Source organism: Ictidomys tridecemlineatus, chromosome 1, assembly GCF_052094955.1.
Source record: "Ictidomys tridecemlineatus isolate mIctTri1 chromosome 1, mIctTri1.hap1, whole genome shotgun sequence".
Classification (NCBI taxonomy): domain Eukaryota; kingdom Metazoa; phylum Chordata; class Mammalia; order Rodentia; family Sciuridae; genus Ictidomys; species Ictidomys tridecemlineatus.
The window spans coordinates 74,289,211-74,315,484 of NC_135477.1; the positions used below are offsets into that span (position 1 = coordinate 74,289,211).

General features: G+C 50.6%; 1 protein-coding gene across 8 annotated transcripts in view; it reads left to right on the plus strand.

Moving 5' to 3' along the window:
* The window catches only part of Arhgap22 (Rho GTPase activating protein 22), a 191,130-nt gene extending 175,264 nt beyond the window's left edge, over window positions 1–15,866 (plus strand). For 7 of the 8 annotated variants that reach the window (XM_040272604.2, XM_040272603.2, XM_078042601.1 and 4 more), the window contains 6 exons: window positions 1,326–1,533; window positions 6,117–6,249; window positions 6,981–7,054; window positions 7,603–7,724; window positions 11,138–12,017; window positions 15,281–15,866. In XM_040272604.2, coding sequence (XP_040128538.2) covers window positions 1,326–1,533; window positions 6,117–6,249; window positions 6,981–7,054; window positions 7,603–7,724; window positions 11,138–12,017; window positions 15,281–15,509 — 1,646 coding nt within the window. In that variant the 3' untranslated portion in view covers window positions 15,510–15,866. Of the gene's footprint in view, window positions 1–1,325; window positions 1,534–6,116; window positions 6,250–6,980; window positions 7,055–7,602; window positions 7,725–11,137; window positions 12,018–15,280 lie in introns of those variants that run through there. The other variant, XM_078042610.1, reaches the window with a different exon arrangement.
* The last annotated feature ends 10,408 nt before the right edge of the window (window positions 15,867–26,274 follow it).

Below are 26,274 nucleotides of genomic sequence, written 5' to 3' on the forward strand. Positions count from 1 at the left end.
TATAACTGAGCATCTTCTTAACCCTTTTAAAAGTAGGTGATAGTGGCATTAGGTACATGCATAGGGTCGTGCGGCCATCACCACCATCCATCTCCAGGGCTTTCATCCTGCCAATTGAAGCACCCTACTCACCAGACACGGACTCCCCATACCCGACCCCCGGCCTCTGGCATCCCCTTCCACCTCCGTCTCTGTGAGTGTGACTACTCTAGCACCCTACTAAGGGGGGGTCATATGGTGTCTGTCCTGTGACTGGCTTATTTTGCATAATATTCTCAAGGTTCATCTGTGTTGTAGCATGTATCAGAATTTCCTTCCTTTTTAAGCCATGATCCATGGTATGTATATGTCCTTTTTAAAAAACCCATTCATTCTCTGAGGGAACCCTGAGTTCCTTCCACATTTCAGTTTGCTGAAGTGTGCTGCTGTTCACATGGGTGTGCAAGTCTCAGATCCTGCTTTCAGTTCTTCCTAGTATATACCCAGAAGAATTGCTGGCATATATGGCACAGTAATTCTGTTTATAGTTTTGTTTGTGTGTGGGTGCTGGGGATTGAACCCAGGGCACCCTACCACTGAGCTGTATCCCCAGACCTTTAAAACACATTTTTTAAAAAAATTTTGAAACAGGGTCTCCTTAAGTGGCCCATGCTGGCCTCAAACATGTGATCCTCCTGCCTCAGCCTCCTAATTAGCTGGGATTACAGGCCTGCACCACGGTGCCTTGGCTATTTTTAATTTTTTAAGGAACACCACGCTGCTTTTCAGAGTGGCTGCACCATTTCACGCTCCCACCAACAGTGCACAAAGGCTCCAGTTTCTCACATCTTAACCAACGCCATCCTGCTGTGGGTGGGGTGGTGGCTTGTGGCTTTGATGTGCATTTCCCTAATGATTAGTGATGTTGAGTCGTGATTCTGATTTTCACATAGTGTGCCGTCTGTCTGGTCCACTGAGCTGTCCTCCTTCACCATGCCCTGTGAGCCCTCATCTTGTTCTGTTGATGGGTACTGGATGGCTTCCCATTGGGATTGACTGCAAAACCAGTCAATAAAATGGATCACACCAGCTCCTCGGGGCCATTTGCTCCTGGCGTGGATGAACTGCGTGGACTAGGCCACATTCCCACTGCTGCGTCCTGCTCTCTGTCCCAGCAACCCCGGGCCCAGTCTCCTTGTGTGTCTTCCCAGTGTCTAATTTGTGTAGTCAGGAGGATCCTCCTTTGGCCCTAAAAGCATCACACCTGTCCTCCACTGTCCAGAGCACCCCGTCTGCCTCTGCTTAGTGGTGGGCAGCGGGTGTGACCAGTACTTCTCTGTGTCTAGGGATCTTTGGGCAGCGACTGGAGGACACGGTCCACCATGAGCGGAAGTATGGCCCTCGCCTGGCCCCACTCCTGGTGGAGCAGTGTGTGGACTTCATCCGGGAACGTGGGCTCACTGAGGAAGGGCTGTTCCGCATGCCAGGCCAGGCCAACCTGGTGAGGGACCTGCAGGATTCCTTCGACTGTGGAGAGAAGCCTCTGTTTGACAGGTGAGCACTGGGGGTCCGGGAGGTGCAGCTGGAGGCACCTGTCCAGCCGTCCTGCAGGGGCTGCTCCTCAGGCATCAGCTCCATTGTGCAGGGGTGAGCCAGGAAGCCTGGCCACAGGGTGGTCGATGCGCTCGTTGCCCTTGTTGGCATTTGTACGCTCAGCCAGCCCTCCAGGGGGCAGAGCGTAGGCCACAAAATTCCTCCAGCAGCCTTGAGTCTCCTCTTTGGGATGGATGCAGACAAGGGCCCCACAAACAAGGGCAGCTCATATCCATCGGCTGCTTTTCCGGGTCATAAACCCAGGCAGAAGCAAAGCAGGGCCTCCGCTGGCTGCCAGGCTAGACTAGTGTAGGCACGGATTCATGCAGGACTCCAGGCTTGCTGCCGGCTGTGCCTCCTCTGTGTGATTCACCCCAGGCTCCGTCAGTGGCAAGTGGTACAGCCGCTCCACCCCAGGCTCACTCAAGTCTCAGGCATAGGGGAGCCAGTCTCCACTACCCGGCTCCGTCTGTGCCCATCCCAACCCATCACTGGGGCTTACCCACATCCGAGGTGCACTTCCTAGGTGGAGACAACTACATCTGTAGCCCAGAAACTGAGAATGAGAGCGGTGTGGCTTGCCTACCCCAGGGATGTTGGGGGCTCCCTTCTCCCTGATAGGATCCCGGGCAGTTTTTCATAACAAAGTTCTTACCTCAGGCCAACCCAGGTCTCCCTGGAGCTTCCGCCCCGTCTTAGGTCTGTGCCTAAGACTTGGCCCATCTGCTTCAGGAAAGGTCTGGGGATACTCATGGGCAGCCCTGACCTTCCCAGGTCTTCTTCTCTCTGGGTAGAACACCCTCAGTCCTCCAGCTTCTGCCTGGGCCCCTCACCGCCTGCAGAAGTTTGTCAGTTCCTTTCTTTAGATGTAGAGTCCAGGACCAACCACTGTTCCCTACAGATGGTCTGTGGTCTATCCAGGGAAGGCCAGGGGTCCCCTCTCCTACAGCCTTGTGAAGTTCTATCCCAATGCTGGCTATTTTTTTTTTTTTTTTTTTGGTACTGGGGCACTTAATCCAGGGCCACTTAGCCACTGAGCTATATCTCTAGCCTATATAAATGTACACACACACACACACACACACACACATATATATGTACTCATATATATACATAAATATATATATTTATATATTTATAAAGTATTTTAAAATAGACTTATATAAATATATTCACATATTTATATATACATATGTATGTATATATATTTTAGTTGTAGATGGACACAATACTTTTATCTGTTTATTTATGTATTTTTGTGTGATGCTAAGGATCAAACCCAGTGCTTCACACATGCGAGGCGAGCACTCTACTGCAGAGCCACAACCCAGCCCCCATCTCTAGCCCTTTTTATATTTTATAGAGAGACAGAGTGTCACTGAGTTGCTTAGGGACTCACTAAGTTGCTGAGTCCGACCTTGAACTCATGACCCTCCTGCTTCAGCCTCCCAAGCTCCTGGGATTAGAGGTCTGGACTAATGCTGACTCTTAATGAGCTTGTGGTCCATCTTAGACCTCCACCAACCAGGCCTCTTTTGTCCTATGCAGGCTGATATCAGGGTTAGAGATTGCTTCAAGTAAATGCTGCATAGTTAGGGGCCTGGGAATCAGGTTTTAGAAGCTCCCCGAGGATCAGATGCACTGTGCTAGAGCCTGATTTTACCAAAAGATTCTCTGTGAATGCGAATCAGACCTCCCCACTCCCCTACTCAAACGTCACTGGGATGGGCTTACTGGTGTGGCCCCAGGCCTTCCACACGTCACCCACCCTGCATGCCTCCATCTTGGCACAGTGCTGTCCTGTGGTGTAGTTCCAGGTGGGCTGGGCTGGGCTTTTCTCCCTTCCTGGCCTGTCTTTTGAAGCCCTGCTGGAGAGACTACCAGATGCCCACAGAGACTACCGTCTCCACAGCCCTGGCTTGCAGACCCAGGACCCCAGCCTCTCAGCAGGGCCAGGCAGACCATCCCTGTATGCCGAGTGGACCTCCCCTGTCTGTCTTCTCCCTTTCTGACCACTTCTATTCCTCCTCTTGGGATTGTAACCGGAGGCCCATCGTCCCAGCTGGATTTCTCAGGCTTCCCAGCTGCCCTTCTGTTTTAGCAGTGTCCCTCCATGCAACCCTGGCTGCCATTTATAAATTCCCTCCCCCTTTAGAAACTCTTCCTGGGGTACCTGAAACCATTCTCTTCTTTCTAGTATCCCCTGAGCAGCCCTGGCCCTGTAGCTGTGTCTGCCTGCTCAGGAGGGTCCCGGCTCCTCCTCTTGCCCACATGCCTACAGAGGGTCCAAGGCAGCGCTCCCTCTCCAGGCTACAGCTCCCTGTGCTCTCTGCATAGCCTCCCTGCCAGCTGGGGTGTTGGCTTCTGCCCTTGTCCCCTCCACCCGGAAAACCCCTGTTCATCTTCCTGCTCATCTGCATAAGAAGATCCACTGAGCTCCTGGTCCTGGGCCCTTCCCCCATCAGTACCTTCACCAGCATAGAAGCCATGGTGACCCAAGCTGCCTCACGCCTGTCCCTCCCACAGTACCTCTCCTGGGCCTTCGTCGGTGGCAGCTGTCCTGGTGCTGTCCACTTTGTGGCTGGGCGCTGAGGAGGGTCTCCTCGGTACCAGAACCTGTGGAACCTGGCAGCATCCCTTTCTGCTGGTTCAGCATCTCTCCCTGGTGTGAGAAGCACCTTGGAAGGGGTCAGTGAACCAGACACAGGAGGTCTGTGCCCACCTGCAGCTGACCTCCTAAGGGGTCTGGCAAACAAAACAAGCGAATATGTTCAGGAACCCCTGCCCTGACCCTGAGAACCAAGAGGGAACCAATGGGGTATATGACGGAGTCCCCGGGACAGGCAAGCCCACAGGTCCTGGGCTTCAGGGGTGGGAGAGTTCTCAGACAGGAACCCTGCCCAGGCTGCAGAATGGATTGTTTTCCTTTGCAGGAGGCAGCTGGAGGACAGGGCCAGGCAGAAGAGGTGGGGCAGTGCCATCAGAAGCCATCAGAAGTTATAGGGTGGGAAACGTGAGCCCCACCATGTTGGGGAGTGAGTGTGCATGTGAATGGATTCTAGGGGAATGTGGCATGTGGGGAACAGTTGAGAGGCTTCAGCCGTGTTCTGATGGATGCTGGTGTTGGCGTGGGTGAGAGGGCTTCTTGGGAAGGAAGGGATGACCCAGAACCTGCAGATAAGGAACTGGCCCAGGCTGGTCTGCCTCTCTGCACCTCGGCATCTGATCTGACCCAGGTCAGGTCTGCTGTGCGACTGTGTCTGCGCCGCCCTGCACCCAGCTCCCTCCACCAGCGGCTTGTGTGTATGCCGCTGTAGACTGACAGGCTGGTGGGTGCCCGCTGTGCCCTGGGCTGTGGAATGTCCCTGGGTGCTGGTCAGCAGGGGACTGAATTCACAGTGGGTGTGGGAGGGGAATTCAGGAGCAAGTGTCAAAAAAGCCTCGGGGCTGCCATTGAAGGAAGGACCTCTGCCGCGTGTGTGGAAAAGAGGGCTGAGGAAGACCAGGGAGGACCTGCGAAAGTCACTGGGACCAGGGGAAGGGGCCTTAGGCAAGGCTGGCAGAGTACAGGGGCTGCACTGCATCCAGTGACCCACTAGCACCCGAGGAAGTCTGGGAAGAGTGACGGCTGACTCGCCTCCATTTTTCTCTCTAGACACAGGTCTCTCTGCAGGACGCCCGGATGGTCCTCCCTGCCCTCCCCCATCCTCCCCAGGCTCCCGCTCCTGCCACTGAACTCATAAGGGCCCAGAGAGAAAGGGCCCACTGTGTTGGACCCAGCACCTACTAGGGCTGTAATCACGCTGGGGCATCAGTAGCAAAGCTGGCGCTGGAAAAGGCAGTAGAGGGTGGGTAGCAGCTTGCTTGGCTGGAGAGGGAGCTCAGGCAGGATTGGGAGGCTGTTTGACCCTGACCAGACCAGGAGTCGCCAGGCCTGAGGCAGAGAGAGGGCCTCATGTGTATGGATTTGGGGGAGGTGGGCATATGAAACCCTAGAATCCCAAATGTAAGAGCTGAAAGGGACACCAGAGCCTGTCTCAGTGAGGCCACATGGGACTTGGCCAGTGCCAGGTGTGGCCTTTATGCCTCAAGCCATCTTTCCTGAGAGCCTCTCATGAGGGCCAAGCAGGTCTAGGACTTCAGTCTAGGCCAGAAAATTGGATAAGCCCCAGGGGTCCCAGATACTGCTTGAAATGCAAGCATGGAGTCGAGGCCAGCTGAAATCTAGGTGCTAGGCCATGGAACCCAACAGGATGCAGCCTGTGCAGGGGAGGCCGCCTTCCAGCTTGCCTGCACAGACAGGTGACTCAGTTCTGAGTAGGTGTCTGGGCATAATGAGTGTCTCCCGGCTGGAGTTCCAGCCTCGGTGCTCACCCCACTGGACACCTGTCCGCACCTGGACATTTCCTCGAGCCCCGCTACGTGCACACACGTGGACCATCGAAGACCAGAGGCTGTTCTTGGGGAGTGGGGCATGGAGGGAGTGTCACTCCTGCAGCTCCCTGGGGTCCGGGCCTCACCCCTGTTTCCTCTTCCATCCCCAGCACGACAGATGTGCACACGGTGGCCTCCCTGCTGAAGCTCTACCTGCGGGAGCTCCCTGAGCCCGTGATCCCCTTCGCCAGGTACGAGGACTTCCTCAGCTGCGCCCAGCTGCTCACCAAGGACGAGGGGGAGGTTAGTGCCTCCTGGGGACCCATCCTGGGAGGTGGACTGGTGGGTGGTGGGTCAGGACATAAAGTCCTGGACACATGGCTTTCAATGGCACACGGCTCCTGGGCTGAAGACTGCTGTTTGTGTGAGTGGGTCGCTGGAGCATCCTGCTGTCTTTGTAGGGCCCTCCCCGTGTGTCGACATAAGTGTCTGGAAGGGTGCCCAGCTCTGGCCACTTGCAGTGGGTGTTTCTATGCTATGGCCTTCTCCCATGCCTGCCTCAGGCCACCCAGACCTGCCCTGGGGCTCAGTAAAAAAGAGACCTTTTACCTATTTATATCCTGTCTCATTTGGAAAGAATTTGAGATAGTTCTCAGGACAGAGGGTCCCTCCTCCCTCACTGCCCTGCAGGTGCAACCCTGGGCAGCTGGGGCAGGGGAAGCACTGTTTGCCTTCCCTGTGGCTGCGCTGGAGATGAGGGCTGTTATCTGGCAAATATTTGTGTCTTGATAAGTGAGCTGAGACATTCCTCTGTGGCCTGGCAAGAGGCTCACCCCTCACACCAGCTCCCAGAAAGGCAATCGGCCTTCCCAAGAAGTCACAGCCTGGCTCCACCCCTCCATGGGGGGGGCATGGAGGTGGTCATCTGAGGCTGGGCCCCCACCTCTCTGACCCTTGTCCAGCCCTTCCCTCAGTCAGACAAGTCCCTCACTGCTAGTCTTTGAAATTCTGTGTTCTTCTTCTTCTTTCCCAAGGGGACTCTGGAATTGGCTAAACAAGTGAGCAACCTTCCCCAGGCCAATTACAACCTGCTCAGATATATCTGCAAGTAAGTGGCATTGGGGTGGGAGGCCACCCCTTCTGGCCCTGTGTTTATCCCTGGCTCCCCCATAGACACGCTGTGCTTTGCAGAGGAGGCCTGGGTCACTCACCCATTCAGCACAGCTTTGGCAAGCGTTGGTATGGCAGGGAGCACAAAGGAACCCAGAACCGGAGCTCAGAGAGCTGACAGTTCTTGAAAGTCGGCAGCTTAATCAGTCCCAAGTGGATCATTCTGGAAGACATAACCTCTGCCCTGGGCACCTCTCACCATCCCATCTCTCAAGCATGTGCCCCTTGATCACCACCCTTCATGTGTCATCCTAGGCCCTGGCAGGGGACATGCGTGGGTAGTTCTCACCCAGCTCCACGCCTAGAGGTGCAGCTAGCTGTGCCCAGCAACCATGGAAGCCCGCGGGAGGCCTGGCTGGGTGTGGGGGTGTGCCTGGACGTGGGGCGGGTGTGGCTGGTGAGCAGAGCATAAAGGACCAAGAGTCTCAATGCAGGCTGGACTTCAGATTTCACTTCTTCACCAGTTGCTTCTTCCTTGCTTTGCAGGTTTCTGGATGAAGTTCAGTCCCATTCAAACATCAACAAGATGAGTGTCCAGAACCTGGCAACTGTTTTTGGACCTAACATACTACGGCCACAGATAGAGGATCCGGTGACCATCATGGAAGGTAACAGGGAAGCTTCTTGGGGTGCCAGGTACTTCTGGGTCTGTGCTCATCTGTGTCCAGGGTTCGTCTTTAGAAACAGCACAGAGCCAGGCCAAGGGGAAGGTACCTTAGATGGCTGTGCCTCTGTCTCTGGGGACTTAGCTGGAAGCCTCTTTAGACCCCACCCCCTTGGGGTCTGGCTGTAAAAGGAACTTCACCCCGTGACTGTTAGCAGTTTTCACTGGATGTCATTAGAATGGTCCCCAGTTACTGTGGTGGAGAGGGAGAAGTCAGTGCCCTTGCCTTTGAATACAGACATTTTTTTTTTTTTTTACTTTGATGATGAAGTCATTGTCCTAGATTCCTGGGTGTCAGAGCTTTGAAAACCCCCGGGGAATTTTTCTTCCATGATAACAAATAATATGATTTTTTTTTTTTTAAAGAAAAGCAACATAGAGAGACTAAGGCTGTAAGGTCATCTGAGCCCAGGGGTTTGAGGCCAGCCCAGGCAACATAGTAAGACCTGGTCTAGAGAGAAAGATGAGGGGGGGGAAGTAGAGAGAAGGAAAAGAGCAGTGTGGCTCTGGTTTCAGTGTGCCTCGCTTTCCTCTCCTTCGCACTCCATCCCTTGCTTTCAGTCCTCTAAGCAGCCTGTGCTGTGGTGATCCCCCTGATTGTCTAGATGAGGAAACTGAGGCTAACAGGTGAGGTCAGCCAGCCACATTTAAAGGGCACAGGTCTAGGCTGGCCTGGAAATGACAGCCTGTGCTCACGGGCCCCTGGGAAGACTGATAGAGTTAGTGCTGGAGTCCCGAGTCCTCCTGTTCCCTCACCAAGCAGACAGGTTTCTCCTGAGGTTCTAGCTGACAGCAGAGGCTGGCCAGGACTCACACAGTGACAAACACCAGTGGGGGCCCTACCGTCCTGGCCCTGGGTGAGCAGAAGGCCAAGTTCCTTGCTGAGCAAGACTGGGGGAGATGTAGTAGTATTGGGGTGAGTGAAGCTCCTTGGTTCTCCCTCTGCCTAGGGTGTAGCCTCTACTTTGGCCCTTTGCTCAGGCCTCTGTGTTGGCCTGATTCTCCTGCTCCAGGGAAATCCCACGCTCCCACCTGCCTGGCTGCACAGATGCCCCGGGGTGAATACCTACCCACCTACCTTACTGAATTCCTGCTTCATCTAGTTTTCTTTTTTTTTTTTAATTTTTTTTATTATTAGTTGTTCAAAACATTACAAAGCTCTTGACATATCATATTTCATACATTTGATTCAAGCAGATTATGAACTCCCATTTTTACCCCGTATACATATTGCAGATTCACATGGGTTACACATCCACTTTTTTACATACTGCCATACTAGTGTCTGTTGTATTCTGCTGCCTTTCCTGTCCTCTACTATCCCCCCTCCCCTCCCCTCCCCTCCCCTCTTCTCTCTCTACCCCATCTACTGTAATTCATTTCTCTCCCTTGTTTTTTTCCCCTTTCCCCTCACTTCCTCTTATATGTAATTTCGTATAACAATGAGGGTCTCCTTCCTTTACCATGCAATTTCCCTTCTCTCTCTCTTTCCCTTCCCCCTCTCGTCCCTGTTTAATGGTGATCTTCTCATGCTCTTCCTCCCTATTCTGTTCTTAATTGCTCTCCTTATATCAAATATGACATTTGGCATTTGTTTTTTAGGGATTGGCTAGCTTCACTTAGCATAATCTGCTCTAGTGCCATCCATTTCCCTGCAAATTCCATGATTTTGTCATTTTTTAGTGCAGAGTAATACTCCATTGTGTATAAATGCCACATTTTTTTTATCCATTCATCTATTGAAGGGCATCTAGGTTGGTTCCACAGTCTAGCTATGGTGAATTGTGCTGCTATGAACATCGTTGTAGCAGTATCCCTATAGTACGCTCTTTTAAGGTCTTTAGGGAATAGTCCGAGATGGGCAATAGCTGGGTCAAATGGTGATTCCATTCCCAGCTTTCCCAGGAATCTCCATACTGCTTTCCAAATTGGCCGCACCAATTTGCAGTCCCACCAGCAATGTACAAGTGTACCCTTTTCCCCACACCCTCGCCATCACTTGTTGTTTGACTTCATAATGGCTGCCAATCTTACTGGAGTGAGATGGTATCTTAGGGTGGTTTTGATTTGCATTTCTCTGACTGCTAGAGATGGTGAGCATTTTTTCATGTACTTGTTGATTGATTGTATGTCCTCCTCTGAGAAGTGTCTGTTCAGGTCCTTGGCCCATTTGTTGATTGGGTTATTTGTTATCTTATTGTCTAATTTTTTGAGTTCTTTGTATACTCTGGATATTAGGGCTCTATCTGAAGTGTGAGGAGTAAAGATTTGTTCCCAGAATGTAGGCTCCCTATTTACCTCTCTTATTGTTTCTCTTGCTGAGAAAAAACTTTTTAGTTTAAGTAAGTCCCATTTGTTGATTCTTGTTATTAACTCTTGTGCTATGGGTGTCCTATTGAGGAATTTGGAGCCCGACCCCACAATATGTAGATCGTAGCCAACTTTTTCCTTCTATCAGACGCAGAGTCTCTGATTTGATATCAAGCTCCTTGATCCATTTAGAGTTAACTTTTGTGCATGGCGAGAGAAAGGGATTCAGTTTCATTTTGTTGCATATGGATTTCCAGCTTTCCCAGCACCATTTGTTGAAGATGCTATCCTTCCTCCATTGCATGCTTTTAGCCCCTTTATCAAATATAAGATAGTTGTAGCTTTGTGGATTAGTCTCTGTGTTCTGACCAAAGAGTTCCTGATGTAGTTCTTTCCTGGATTTTTAGTCACCTCAGTCAAAGGGTCCATCTAAGCCTTTGACCTTCCTTATCTCCTGGCTGACTTCCCCAGGGTGGTCTCCGTGGGGTTGTAGGTAATAAGAGTGAGCTAGACTGCTGGATAGCTGTCATGGTCCTTCCCAAAAGCCTACTTTTGACACCAGCCTCACCACCCTAGGAACTGTGTCCCCAGAATTGTGTCACAGGGCACTTGGTCAGATTGTTGTGTGCCCATGGGATTGTGTGGAAGACACTGAGTGCATGCCCACACGCGTGTAAGACAGCTCCATTCCTGTGCCAGGGTCCTCTGCCCCCAGAGGGTGGACAGTCAGGCACAGCCAGCATCAGCAGCGTAGGAAAGAGACACAGGACAGCCAACAGGGCTCTGCTGTGCCAGGTTCAGGTTTTCCGTTTCAGCCTGCCTCCTGTCCTGCCACAGCCCTGATGGGAATCGTCCCTGTTTCCTCCCTGCTCAAGCTCTGCGTCCAGGGAAGGAGATTCTCAGGCACAGTTCTTCTGCCCATGCCTGGATCCGAGGGCATGGGAGGGTCCTTGACACCAGCCTCAGGTGAAGGCCTCTTAGGGGACAGGTACCCTGCTTGGCTGGGGACGCTCACAGCAAAGCCTTTTCCTTCTCTCTCCCTGGCAGGTACTTCTCTAGTCCAGCACCTGATGACTGTCCTCATCCGCAAACACAGCCAGCTCTTCACCACGCCTGCCCCAGAAGGACCTGCCTCCCCTGGCAGGGTCCCACAGTGCACAGTGGGGTGGGGCTCTGAGGAGATCCCCCGCGACAGCCCAGGGGAGCCTGGTGGCTCCAGCCTGCCCACCCACAGGACCTCATCTTTGGACGGGCCAGCTGCAGCAGTGCTTTCTAGAACCTCCCCTCCAGGCCTTGGCAGCCAAGGTGGCCCTGCAGCCACCAGCCCTGGGAAGAGGGTACAGACTCTGCCCAACTGGAAGTCTTCCTTCCGGCAGCCAGGGTCCCGGTCAGGGAGCCCAAAGGCGGGCAGCTCGTCTCTAGAAGTGCCCATCATCTCCTCTGGCGGGAACTGGCTCATGAATGGGTTGTCTTCTCTGCGAGGTCACCGCCGGGCCTCATCGGGAGACCGGCTCAAGAACTCAGGTTCCACACAAAGACTCTCCACCTATGACAATGTGCCCCCACCCAGCCTCTTTCCCAGCACCGCCAGCGTGACCAGCAGCACGTTGTCCTCCCGGGAAGCCTCCCTCAGCAGCTGCACGGCCTGCCGGGCTAGTGACTCATCCACCTGCAGCTCCCTGCACACCGAGTGGGCCCTTGAGCCCTCGCCGCTCCCCAGCAGCAGTGAGGACCACAGGTCCCTGGACCTGGGCCACAGTCTGGATGAGGCGGGTGTAGGTGGCGGTGGCAGCAGCGGTGAACCCCAGGACCCAAGCAGCCCTACCCAGGACCACTCCCGCCATTGCCAGGCTCTCCAGGGCCTGGTGGCTGAGCTCAGGGCAGAGCTGAGCCGGCAGAGGACTGAGTATGAGACGAGTCTGAAAAGGTAAAGGGCCCTGGCTGTACCAGGCCACAGCCTCTGTGGCTGCCCACTCTGGAAGAGGGTGCTGAGAGGCGGGGCTGGGAGCTGGGAGCTCTTCCTGCCTCTCCAGGAGGATGCCCCTGGGACCCCTGGGTGGGCTGGGCTGGATTTTCTATGTAAACTCCAGAGCTCACTGGTCTGGCATGTCGTGAGTGCTCCACCAATGACCCTGACAGTGCAAGTGAGCATGTCAGCCCTGGCTGACCACTGGCACTGCACCATGGCCCATGTGCAGGGCAGGCCAGCCTGGTGGGGAGGGAGAGCTTTAGGGGCTGGAGTTCAGTTGCTGCACTGAGCCAAGCCCTCCCTCCCATCCACCGTGGTCACGGAGCTGTTGCGCCACCCGCTCCAGGTGGTTTCCAAGTTCACTCACAGATGGGTCCGAGGTCCATCCTCTCAAAGCTGAGTGCTCCACTAAGGTCAAGGCAGTTCTCACTCACAGCCAGCCCACAGGGCTCCCATCAGCATCTCAGGCCCTTGCTGCTCAGCCCAGGCCTCCTCTAAGCCTGGGTCTCACACCCCTGCCGGCCTTCAGTGACATTTGAGGACTCCATTTTCCATTAGTCTGGGATCTGGGAGGGACCAGGGACCGGGGAGGCCAGCGACTGGCCCTTTTGCTCTGCTGCACAGGGCCAGGTGTCCACAGACACCATGTTCATAGCAGGAAGGGACGGGAAAGGACATGGGAGCGGGGGAGGTCATGGAAGTGGTGCCTGAGCCAGGACTTGAAGGGCCAATAGGATGGAGCTGAGCAGAGGAGAAAAACCCAGGGTGTAAAACAGGGAGACCACATAGGTAAGCCCTGGTTCCCAGGTGATACAGTGGAAGCTGGGGACTGCTGAAGGATGACCTTCCCACATGGCCCAGAGGTCAGAACCAGCCTCTCCCTGCCTGCTTGCTTATGGAGCCACCTTGACCCTTTCCCTGTCACTGCACAGTGTGACTTGGTTCCTGGGGGCGAGTTCGATGTGGTTGGGTAGTGGGCTGTGGCTCAGGCTGCCCGGGGTCAAGTCCTAGCTCCACCTGGCGTTGGCTGATGTTGGCCCACCCAGTTGTCCTGAGGATGAAGTGCCTCACTTGGGTGGGCCAGCTCAGACCAGTGCTGCATCTCCCAGGGGCTCAGGAGCCTCCACGGCCATGTTCTCTGCAGCTCTGTGGCTGGAGGAAGATGAGGTTCCCAGAGGAAGAGGGAGCTCAGCAGAGACCCTTGTGGTATCCTCCTTGGCAGAGTGGCCCGGATGTTGCCCTCGTCAGAGGGAGGATCTACGGAGAGGAGGGTCTGAGAGCACAGGAAGGAGGGGGCAGTCAGCACCTTGCCCATCCAGCAGGCCTTTGGGGAATGTACCCCCTCATGGAGTGGCTGCGAAGTCATCCGGCTGGTGTGGTGGGGAGGGCACCTCTGAGATCTGCTGTACACCCTGCCTCTCTCGGAACCTGGAGCCCCTCCGCACGTCCCGATGCAGGTCTTCCTTCAAGCATTCCCTGAAGAGACTGTTGTCTGTGAAGTACCAGATTCGGGTCTAGACCCTGGGAACACAGCTGTGACCCAAACGGACCAAAACCTCTGCCCTCATTCTTTTGCAGGGGGGATAAGGGCAGAAAAATCATGCATGATCCATTTTCATCCATGTCTGGTGTGGTAGAATGCGCACAATAAATCAGCTTGGAGGGGAGAGGGGTCCTGGGGGGAGGCTGGGGCAGGTCCTCAGCCCTGGGCGGAGGGGATAGTGTGAGGGCCCTTGAGCCTGGGTGAAGCTCTGGTCTTGTTCAGCAGAAGTGAGAATGAATGAGGAGCAATGGAGGGTCTAGGACACTTTGCTCCCTCTCCCATGTCTACCTAGCCACCACCCTGCAGAGGAGTGGTCATCAGGGGCCCAGGGAAGAACAGAGGCCATTTAAAAGGCCAGGAGGCTGGCACAGGCCAAAGGGGCCAGCAGCTGCGGTGGGGAGAAGCAGCCAGATGGCCAGTGTATTTTGAAAGTAGAGCCAGTGAGTTTTGCTGGTTGATAGAGTGTGGGAGTGAGAAAAAGAACCAACTTCAGGAGGACATGACAGCCTGAGTGGAGCAGCTGGAGGAAGGTGCTCCCTGGAGGGGTGCTGAGCTGGGAGTGGTGTGGGAAGCAGGGTTACCAGCTCAGTTTGGGGCTCAGAAAGTTGGATGTGCTCAATAAAGAGCCTGGACAGGGGGCTTAGGATCAAGAGACTGGACAGGGCCATTCAGGCAGAGAGGAAGAGGGGAGACCCCTGGCCCTGGGGCAGCAGGGAATGTGGAAATGCCCGCAAAGAAGGGGCTGGGACCAAGGAGAAGCAAGTGAGACCTGCTTTCTGACCGCGTGTCCTTGCTCCAGTGAAGGGTGGTTTCCTTTTTCCAAACTTCGGCTCAGTGATTCACATGGAGGCCTGGGCCCTGTCTTGGAGGGTGGGGAACGGATGTTTCCTCCACATCTGCCATCTTCCAGGTGCTGTGCTGGGCATGCACTGTCCCCCCTGTCTGGTGACTGTAGTGTCTTGGGACGGGCTCACCCGCTGTATTTCAGAGGAACATGTGGGGGCTCAGTGCACTCTTAGCTCACCCACCACCATGGGGCTTATATCCCCCAGGCCCCAGTATGCAAGTCCCAGGAGTATCTCAGGGTGGACAGGAGCTGGCCAAAAAGATGGAGGTGCCAACTTTTGCAGAATGTGGTGTAGACCACCTTGGAGGATCTGTGGCGCACCAAGAAGCACTGCCAGGACCTACGGGGAGGGTCACTAAGGAAGCAGCACCCAGGGGGACACTTGAGCTGGGACATGAAGGGCACGTAGGAACTTCCTGTGAGTGTCAACGGCTGGAGTGCTAGGTAGTGTCGGAGCAGCAGGAAGGAGAGGGACACAGGAACAAAGACCAAGGGACAGTTGGGGCTCTCCCCTCCCTTCTTACAGGGTCCAGAGCTGCTCTCAGCCAGGGCAGGCAGCCCTCAGTGCGACAAGTGACGGGGCTACATGGGCAAGAGTCCTTTTATTCTAGTGGGGACTCATGGTGGCCTCCAGCCCCCAGTGCTGAAGGCATGAATCCTCATACCGACCTGGTTGGCTCTCTGGCAGAGTGCCAGGTCTTGTGATGTCCGTTCTCCCCCCCCCCCAAGGACCCTGCCCGATTTGGCCATGGCTGCCCCTTTCTGGATGGTGCTGTTGGGTAAAACCCAGCAAGCCAGAGTCTGAGAGATCTTTTCTTGATTCTTTTTAAGCGTGGAAGCCAACAGTGCTGACCTGAGGAAACAGCTGTCACGGTTAGAAGAAGAGCTGGACCAGGAGAAGAAGAAGTACACCATGCTGGAAATCAAGCTGAGGAACTCCGAGCGGGCACGCGAGGATGCAGAGAGGAGGAACCAGCTGCTGCAGAAGGAGATGGAGGAGTTTTTTTCTACCCTGGGAAGCTTGACTGTTGGAGTCAAAGGTGCCAGATCCCCAAAGTGAGAGAACGGAAGAGCTCACTTGGCACCTGCTCCACTCTACCCTCAGCAGAGCTGGCACAGGCCACAGGAGGAGCCAGAAGCCTCTCGCTCAGACCAGGCTGTTGGCAGGGCCAGGTGCTCTGGAACCAGCTGGAGAGAAAGACCCTGACACCCCGATGGGGACTGTTGGGACCCCATCCACCCCAGGTGGGATCTGGGTCCTGATGGGTGTCAAAGGGGACGGTGCCTGCCACAAGAGCAGCATTTAGCCTTTCACCCAGGAAGAGTCCCCCATGGCTACCCAAACAGATGGCCCTCAGGAGCGAGCAGCCACCAGGAACACTTCACATTCTTTATTAAACTTGCTCTGAAAGCCTGATGTCTTACCTGATCCATTCTTCATGTCCGTGCCACAGGGGTTGACCAAGCTCTCTCTCTAGCAGGGGAACTTGTTGTTAGGGGAACTGGGTTTATGCAGATCTGGGTTTTAGTTGCATCCAGTGCTCAAGACCAGCCCCCTTTCCTCCATCCCTGCCTTGGGCTCTGCAGCTGGTTTCTGCCTGGGGAGGTCCCTGAGTCCCCCACTATAACCTGATTTTCTTTCCAGGTCTCCAGTTTTGTACCAGGGCTAGAGCCTATGAGCTGGAGAACAGGAGTGGTACCCCAGGTGGCTGATTTTGGTACAGGGCCGCAGAGCATGTATTTGCCCCTCCTCAGATGGGGCCCAGGTGCCATCTTCCTTCCAGAGTCCCTGCAAGCGAGTGCCGACCCTGTGCCTTCCATGCCCACAAACCCTCCTCTAGTTTATTCTGAGATCTCAAGACTTCATCCCTCAAGAGAGCCCCTTCTCCCATCTGAACACAGCCAGCCCGGCCTAGGGACAAGCCTCAAGCGGAGCAGAGTCAGTGCTGCCATGTTTGCTCATAGTGTACCTGCTCCCCCTCACAAAGTGTCCGCACATGTGGCCTCTCTACTTCCAAGCAGTAAACTGCCATGGTTTGGGGGGAGAGTGGTAGTCACCAAAGTGCCCCAGTTTCTGACCACTGGAGAACTCATTCACACCCAAACACCCATCTACCTGGAGTCAGGCCTAGCCTGGCCAGTTAGAATGAGCCATGTGACAAATGCCAGGATCACGATGCTCCCAGGAAGCATCATCGGTTGACCACTGTGAAGTGCAAGCTTATAGGATGAGTCCAGAGCTGGGTCACTCCCTGGTGGTGAGGCAGGCCAGCTGACCATCCCTGCAACTTACTAGAGGCCTCAACAACCAGGTCACCTGCCAAAGCAGATCAGCGGGCAAGGTCAGAGCATTGCTGGGCACTCTGGAAGGGTCAGTGGAGACGTTCTAAGTTTGGAAGCACTGCTGTGGCCAGCCACATGCCAGGGAACTAATGATTCCCCCAAAGGTAAAATACTGCCTTCCCCTTCTATTTAGGAAAATGAGAAAAGATTGGGGCAACTTATTCCCCACAACTCAGTAAGATGGGGATTGTCCCCTTTCATCCTATTCAGAGGGAAAACTGAGGCTTGGAGAAGGTAGTGGGAACACCAGTGTGTTTTTGTGATGGTATTGAGTTCTCTAACCATGATCCAGGAATTGCTTTAACCTGCAAAGGAGAATATCGTAAGCTGTCAAAGTTGTAGAGGAGATGAAAGCTCATGTGAGTTTTGCAAGATGAAGGACTGTCTGATCTCATCCACTAATCCCAGAAAAGGCTCAGCCTCCTGCCAAATCCCTTATAGGGGATGGCAGCTTGTGAGCCATGTCTGCCACCTGCTGGCCTAACTGGGATCTGCAGGTACAACTTTTGTTTGAAAATTAATTGGCACTCTTCAGTTCTGCCTGCCAATCTCTGTCTAGAAAATAACAGATTTCTGAGTATAAAGCACATTGAGTTTCCGGGGCTGACCCAAGATGAGGGCTCTGGCCTGGGACCTCTACACCTATCCCCTTCTGCTCTCCCCAAATGAGTTACATTTATTCAACCTGTTCCCAAACCTGTAGTTCCTGTTGTTCCACCAGTCATGACAGAATTTAAGATTAAGTAAACCAATGAGTTGTGAAATAAAATAGGGAAATCTAACAGAATGTTCTAGGAAGACACAGCAAAGACAAGTTGCTAAAATAAATATTGTCACATTGAGTATAAATGAATCAACCATACAATATTGGGTAATTGATTAAAAAAGAAAAGAAGAAAAACCTTAAGAGTCTGCTGCTCGTTGATTGCCTCAAAGGTATTTTAAAATTTGTGTTTGACTTTAAAGAAAAAAAAAGTCCTGGAAATTGTAGAAGAAGTCTTACATGGAAAAGAAACAGGCTTAGGTTAAAAATCTGACTTAAAGTTAGAATACAATTTTAATGATATAGACAGAAAGGGGGAATCCCTTGTTTTAACTGTCTTTTTGAAGGATGGGGGAACTGGGAAAGAATCATATTCATTCCACATAGAAGGGGAAAAGAACTTTGGAATGGAATCCATGTGTTTCTCCTGCCCGGGGGTGATAATAAATGGAGTCAGTAACAGTAGCCACATGCTTCATGAACTCTCCCCATCTTCTTTGGCTTGAGGGTCTCAGACTCTGCAGAACCCTCCCAATGTCCACAGTAGTTCTATTGAAGGGACAGGGACATGGCTCCTGTGACCTCCCAGGTGAACAGCCATGACACTGTCTCTATCCCACTGCTGCTGCCTCTTTCCCTTGTATCCACCAAGGACAACTACCTGCATCAGAGTCACAGCTTTTCCTACCAGGCATGTCACTGCTCTTTGCAAGTCCCACCAAGCCCTGTGACAGTTGAACCCATGAGATCTCAGGATGTGCTGTGGTCTGGGACAAAGTCGGGAAGTAAAGCCAGGGAAAGCTGTTTGTCTGACAGCAAAGAGCCTGGGCTTGTCCTCTTGGAGCTGTGAGACTGGGGTCTCAGTTCCCTCAGGTCTAAAGGAAGATATCTCACAGAGAGGCTGTCATGCCAGCCGTTCCAAGCCTCTGGCAGGCATCTCATTTGCTTTTTAGGGGACATTATTCTCTGTGCTTTATTACTGAGGACACGGAATAACAGAAAAGTTAAAGACCTGGCCCACAACCCTGCACAAGGCAGTGGAGGTGTCCAAACCCAGACAGGCTGATGTCAGGGCCTGCATTCTTAACCATTAGTCCAGGTCGAAAAGATGCTAGTTTGATAGAGTATGCTTCAGTGGAGGCTGTGCACAGGAGGCCAGATGAGAGCTCTAACAGATGGATGTTGACACCTGAACTCAGGTTTGTAACAAAAATGGGAATCACCTAGGCAAAGGTGTAATGGAAAGTGTGAGCACACACAGGGTGAGAAAGTGGGGGATGGAGGGCTAGAGAAGGAAGCAGGGATCTGGTCATGGGGGGTGGCGGTGAGATATGCTGATGTTAGCCTCATGCTTCAAGAAAGTTTTCCTCCCTGACATATGATGTCCACTAGACCGCCTCAAGGCTCTTCCTCTGTGTGCAGGTTGAGGGAACAAGACCATGAGTTCATGGCTTTTACAGAACTCACATTCTAGTGGAATAAGACCACAGGGAAGTAAGCAAAACACAAAGAAGATACATGTGGATTGTAACACATGCTCTGGAATAAGACGATCCCAGGATGCTATGTTGGACAGGTTGGTCAGGAAGTCCTCTCTAAGGTGACATGTGAACTGAGAACTCAAGGATGAGCCCAGCCATGCAAAAGTGCTGCCATCATAAGAGGAGCTATGGAAGTTTAGGTGACGGTGCAAGAAGAGCTTAGGATGGATCTTGGGAGGCCCCCAAAGGCCCATGTGCTAAAGATTTGGTCCCCAGCTTGGTCCTATTGGAAGATGGTGGAGTCTTTAGGAAATGGAGCTTTGTTCATGGGAATTATTACTAGGGGTGTGCCCCTGAAGGGAACTGTGGGACTCAGACCCATACTTTTCCTTTTTCCCCCCTTCCTGGCCATAGGCTGCCTCACCACAGGCCCCAAACAACAAGAACAATAGATAGATCATGGACTGAAGCCTCCAAAATTGTGAGCCAAAATAAAACTTTATAAAGTTTATTATCTCAGGTATTTTGTTACAGTGAGGCAAAACTGACTGATACAGATAGAAAGAGGCGGTGTGGATAGAACCAAGCAGGGGCCACACCGCATGAGCCCATTACACATGTAAGAAGTTATTCTTGTTCTAAGGGAGATAGAACAAGAATCAACTGACATGAATTGGCTTTCATTTTAACAAGATGCCTTTGGCCATTGAAGGGAGAGTGGATGAATGGGGCCAGAAGTAGATGCAGGGAGCTCAGAAGCTGAAAAAACATGAGACGGAATGAGGGTGAGGAAGGTAAGAAGTGCACAGGCACATCTTTCAACAAGTCCTGGTAGGAATGGAGCAGAGAAACAAGGGATGGGGGCCAAGGAAAGGGTCTTCAAAGTGTGAACTATGCTGCTAAAATGACCCAGTGAAAGGGGCAAAATTAATGATGAAGGAGAGAGTTAGTTCCTAAAGAGGGAAGTCAGCAAAAAAGCAAGACAGTGGAAAGGTTGGTCTTTGGGAGAAGACAGAGAAGATAGCTGCAGACAGGCGTACAGAGATGCACATTTGTCTTTGAAATCCTGAAAATATTTTAATGTGTTTACCTTAAGTAGCACTCCTCCCAACATGCTTGAACAGGAAACCCTTTATTTGCATCGACTTGTTGGGCAGTGAGTACAACAGTTACAGAGTGAAGGTTCTGGGGCCAGCCTACCTATCCAGGTGCGGATCCTGGATCCATATGTCCCATAGGCTGAAGGATGGGTGCTGGTGCTCCAGGACAGATCAATCTCCACCACGTCATCTGGGGATCCATGTCTTAAAACAACCCAGGAATTCCATTTGGGATTCAGGTTTGAGAGAGCACAGCCCAGCCCTTCCATCCTCTGAAATCATAAGTCCTAAGTATCCCTCCACCCACAGACGTACATGTCACCCACAGCGGGCAGAGCTGCCAGGCCTGGCCGCCATGAGGGCAGTGGCAGCTGGCAGGGGTGCCTGGTAGAGACGCATTTTCTGTAATCACTTCCTTTTCCTTTCTTTCAGCAGGATTTTGGTTTCTGTTCATTCACAGCATCAAAAGGAAACAAGGGGCAGTGTCTGGGTCACATGGGGCTGGGGACATAACATGCAAATTCTTTGGCGCTTCTGCACTTTGAGGTGGGTGGGTTCCAAAATGTCTCTTCATTCCAGCACATCAGGTCAAAGGGAAAATTAGTATTTAGTTCATATCAAACTCTTCTAAAGTTTACCTAAAGACAAAGCTTCCATTTAGAGAGAGAGAGAGAGAGTGATGGTAGTTGGAGTAAGAACTCCGTGGAGAGTGGTTGAGTCATGGTCACGGCAGCCACGGTTTACCAAGCACACACCATATCCTGTTCTCTACGTGCGAGCCCTGAATCCTCCCAGCAACCCTGTCATCTTACATCTTAGGCTTCTTCATTTACAGATGAGGAAACAGAGCCACAGAGAGCTGAAGCCACTTGCTGTGATTAGCAGACAGGATTCTGCTTTGGGTATGTGGCTTCAGAGCCCATGCTCATACAACTGCGGGAATTTCAGTGTTGCATGCAGCATTCTTATATCCACATTTTGAGGGCCATGAACACTGCATTTTCAGAGGACAGAAATGGTGTAGAAGACAGGTCCTGGTCTTTGGTTTACCCAGCCCAACATGCTGAATCTTACCTCCACGCATTGTTATCTGTAAGGGAGGCTCTTCCATCCAAAGCATTCCCGGGTGAGGCCTCCGCAGAAGATTAGCACACAGGCTACTATCACATAACTGCAGAGATGTGTGGTGACCTTGTCGTCTGTCAATGGGAGGAGGGAGTGTATGAATAAAGCGAGCAAACATGTATGCAAAACGGGTGATGTGAGAGAAAAATTGACGGGAGGGTTTTATCAGAGGAGGAATGATTAGATCTAGGCCCTAAGCAGTGAGGGTCTAAAATGGGCAAACGTGGACATGAACAGAAACATGTTCACAATGACGTAGAGGATGTTCCTGGAGGAGGGTCAGCTGGAATGATACATGAAACAGAGCCAAAGTAAAAGGCTTAGCTATTCTCTCCATAGAAATCCCATACTGATTTTATGAAGAATTTTCCTTACCAACAGCATGGCGTTTGGGCTGCTGGGGATGGAGACAGCCGGAGCAGAGCCATGTACATTGGCTCCCAGGTGGGGGCCACACAAAATGCTTTCCTTTCTCTTAGCATTTCTCCATTTCATCATCCCTCTTCTGTTCCAAGGCCCCAACCAGCAGTTACATTGGTTTTACGCTGATTTTTGTTGAAGCGTTCAAAGTCTGTCAGCCCAGTTATCTCCACCCTCTTGTGACAGATGGAGAAGGAAAGCACAGCTCGGTGCCACTGAGATTTGCCCAAGGTGACCTCAACACTCCCTGTTTAGGCTCACCTGGACTCATGGAGCCAGTAGATCCCAAACCAAGATCTCATCTCATCAGGGTGCATGTGCTTTGGTTTTCTCCCTCTCATTTAATTTGATCACTCTTTTGATCCTTCTCTCAAGGTAGTCTTAACTTCCTTCACGTTTCCTGCCCAATCTCCTCCCCAAACTCCTCCCGACTGGGGATGAGCCCAGGGGTGCTTAACCACCGATGCACATTTCCAGCACTTTTTTTGGTGTGTATTTTATTTAAAGACAGGGTCTCACTAAGTTGTTGAGGGCCTCACTAAGTTGCAGAGGCTGGCTGTGAATTCATGATCCAGCCTTCTGAGCCCTGGGGACCACAGGTGTGTTCCACGCACCTGGCCTGCCCAGTTTTTAGGAGTGCTACCCAACTCATAATTCACTCAGTCCTTAGCAATCAGAACCATGCCCCTAGTTGTCCAGGTAGATCCAAAAATCTCATGTGTTAGACCTAATAGGCACCTCTCTTCTTTCTCCTCTGTCCATAAAGTGGTTCTAACAAAAATGGGCATAAGGGCTGGAGGAGCAGATGACAAACCTCAGGAGGGAAGAGACAACAAGACTGGAGAGGTCCACAGTTGGGGGAGCAAAACACTTCTCCCCTTCCTCCCCTGTCTGAAACAGGAAATTGTGGGTTGATGCCAGGCGTTCCGTTACAGTTCCTAAACAGGTATGTACAAATCGTACCCTACTGCAGCCATGCTTTCCCTGCAGACCTCTTGCATGCTGTCTCACCATTAGGGTTCAAAACTTCCTCCAGTTCCAAATACTGATTTTGGTAACATCACCTATGTAATGACAATGCATTTGAGTCCTCACTGCTCCCTCAACTGGGTGTCTTTGGCTTCCAGGCACCAAGCTCCACACCTCTAGCCCAACTGGACTTGCTCCCACTGTTACTGACCATCCTAAAACCTGGGTCTGGTCCCACCACTCCTCTTCCTCACATTCTACAATGGGTTCTGCCTAGAAAATAAAAAGGAATTCCTAATATTTTCAGTTCTGGCCCCCTTGGCTTGATTCAATTCTGAACCTCAACTTTTCAGCCTTATCTCTCATTATTTCCTTTTTGATATTAACATTTTAAATATTTTCTAATTAGTTATACATGATAGCAGAATGCATTTTATTTCCTTGTATGCAAATGTGCAATTTTTCATTTCTTTGGTGTACACGATGTAGAGTCGTGCCATTTGTGCAATCATACAAGTACCTAGGGTAATGACGTCCATCTCATTCCACCATCTTACCCCTGTGCCCCCTACCCCTTGCCCAATCCAAAGTTCCTCCATTCCTTCCCAGGCCCCACCCCCCATAAGCATCCACTTATCAGAGACATTTGACCTTTGGTTTTTGGGGATTGGCTTACTTCGCTTAGCATGATAATCTCCAACTCCATTCATTTACCTGCAAATGTCATAATTTTATTCTCTTTTAATGCTGAGTAATATTCCATTGTGCCACAATTTCTTTACTCATTCATCTATTGAAGGGCATCTATGTTGGTTCCCCAGTTTAGCTATTGGGAATTGAGCTGCTATAAACATTGATGTGGCTGTGTCACTATAATATGCTGATTTTAAGTCCTTTGGATATGGACTGAGGAGTGGGATAGCTGGGTCAAATGATGGTTTCATTCTAAGTTTTCTAAGGAATCTCCATACTGCTTTCCAAAGTGGTTGCACCAATTTGCAGTCCCACCAGCAACATGTTATCTCCCTCCTCACCCCCCCTTGCATCCTCACCAACACTTATTGTTGCTTGTATTCTTGATAATTGCCATTCTGACTAGAGTGAGATGAAACCTTAGTTTTTGTGTTTGTGTGTGGTGTTGGGGGCTTAATCCCAGGGCCTTGTGCAAGGCAAGCACTCAATACCAACTGAGCTATATCCCCAGACCCTTAGTCTTAGTTTTGATTTGCATTTCTCTAAATTGCTAGAGATGTTGAACACTTTTTCATATTCTTGTTGACTGATTGTATTTCTTCTTCTGTGAAGTGTCTGTTCAGTTCTTTAGCCCATTTATTGATTGGGTTGTTTTTTTGGTGTTAAGTTTTACACATATCCTGGAAATTAGTGCTGTATCTGATGTGCCTGTAGTAAAGATGTTCTACTTTGTGGGCTCTCTCTTCATGTTATTGGTCATATCCTCTGATGAGAAGCTTTTTAGTTTGAATCCATCCCGTTTATTGAGTCTTGATTTTATTTCTGGCACTTAAGGAGTCTGGTTAAGGAAGTCAGGACCTAATTCGGCATGATGAAGATCTGGGACTACTTTTTCTTCTATGAGGTGCAGGGACTCTGGCCGAATTCCTAGGTCCCTGATCTACTTTTGAGTTTGTGCATGGTGAGAGATAGTGATTTAATTTCTTTTTGCTGCATATGGAGTTCCAGTTTTCCCAGCACCATTTGTTGAATAGAATATCTTTTCTCCAATATATGTTTTCGGCATCTTTGTCTAGTAAGAGAGAACTATTTATGTGTTTATCTCTATCTTCTATTCTGTACCATTAGTCTACATGTCTATTTTGGTGTTAATACCATGCCGTTTTTGTTACTATTGCTCTGCAGTATAGTTTAAGGTCTGGTATTGTGATGCTACCTACTTCACTCTTCTTGCTAAGTATTGTTTTGGCTATTGTGGGTCTCTTATTTTTCCAAACGAATTTCATGATTGCTTTTTCTACTTGTACAAGGAATGTTCTTAGGATTTCAACTGGAATTTCATTAAATCTGTATAAGGCTTTCTGTAGTATGGCCATTTTGACAATGTTAATTCTTCCAATCTTCTTTTTTTTAAAAATTTTTTTTAGTTGTAGTTGAACACTATCTTTATTTATTTATTTATTTTTATGTGGTGCTGAGGATCAAACCCAGGGCCTTGCACATGCTAGACAAGCACTCTACTGCTGAGCCACAATCCTAGCTCCAATTCTTCTAATCTTAAGAGCATGAGAGATCTTTTCATCTTCTAAGGTCTTCTTCAATTTCTTTCTTTAGTGTTCTGTAGTTTTCATTGTATAGGTCTTCCGCCTCTTTTGTTAGATTGATTCCCAAGTATTTTATTGTTTTTGAGACTACTGTGAATGAGGTAGTTTCCATTATTTCTTTGTATATCCATGCCCAGGTCAAGCTGTCCCTGAATCATTGCTCACAAGCTTTCAAATCTCCTTGCCTTCCCTTTAGTCTGCACTACCATTCCTTTCCAAGCCCTCTTCATTTTCTCTCATCACTCTGTTGCTCTTGTCCCTTCAGCATGGTACTGTTCCTCCACATAGCACTACTGCTATCAGGACTACCCTGAAGGTCATTTTTGTCTTTTTTCATTCTTAGCTTCCAGCAAAGAGTCTTTGTTATATATGCTTTTATTAATTGGTAAAATCAAGTGAAATGCCTGCTAGACAAAACCTAACCTTTAAAAAGCTTAGTTGAAGTATTTAACTGGCAACAGCTAAAAAAAAAAAAAATCTTTTTTAAAACCACAAAATCAGTACAAATCAATCTTCACTACATAAAGTTAATGGGTCTTTTTAGGAACAATACTTTTTAAAAAATGTAGCACCTAAATTGACAAGTAAGAATTACTCCTTTAAGACTAGGTAGGGAATCTTAAAATTTATCACTCAAAACCAAGTTTAAACAACACTCTCATGTCTGCCTTTGCCACTCAACATGTCACCAGAGGCCTCTCAAATGATGGTGATGACAATGCATCAGGCCTGCCACCACATGGTTGATGAAGTGGCAGCAGTCAGGTGTGCCTGGTTCACTCTCTTGGGAAAGGGACACAGGAATGCAGGTGAAGGGAGGGACAGTGTGGATGCAAGGGTTATCTGGAGCCAGAGCCCAACAGAGCCCAGCAAGGTATAAAAATGCCATCACACAGAAGCTGAGCAGGCACACAGAGACACATCCTGCATACCCTCATACAGCCCACCCAAGAAAGGCGCATAGAACATGTTCCAAGCTGAAATCTGTTTTGAAACATACCTGTTCTATATACTTACTTTGGCCAAGGGGCCATGATGGCTGCCCTCTTGTACAGCTATGAAGAATTAAGTTGAGGTCAAGGAAGTATCTTTTTTAGATAGAGTTTCTCTGGTGATTTCAAGCACCAGAAAAACAAGAAAGCAAGTATAAATGAAGCAGAAAACTGGAGTGAAAATTCACTCTTTATAATGTGTATAAAATTCAAATCTAAGAAACCTGCCCTGGTAAAAACCCTTTTATCCCAAGCCACTGGAATTCCTAGAGTAATCAAGAAAAACTTACTACAGATTTGTTTTGTTTTCAATGAAAAAACTCTTAAGTTCATAA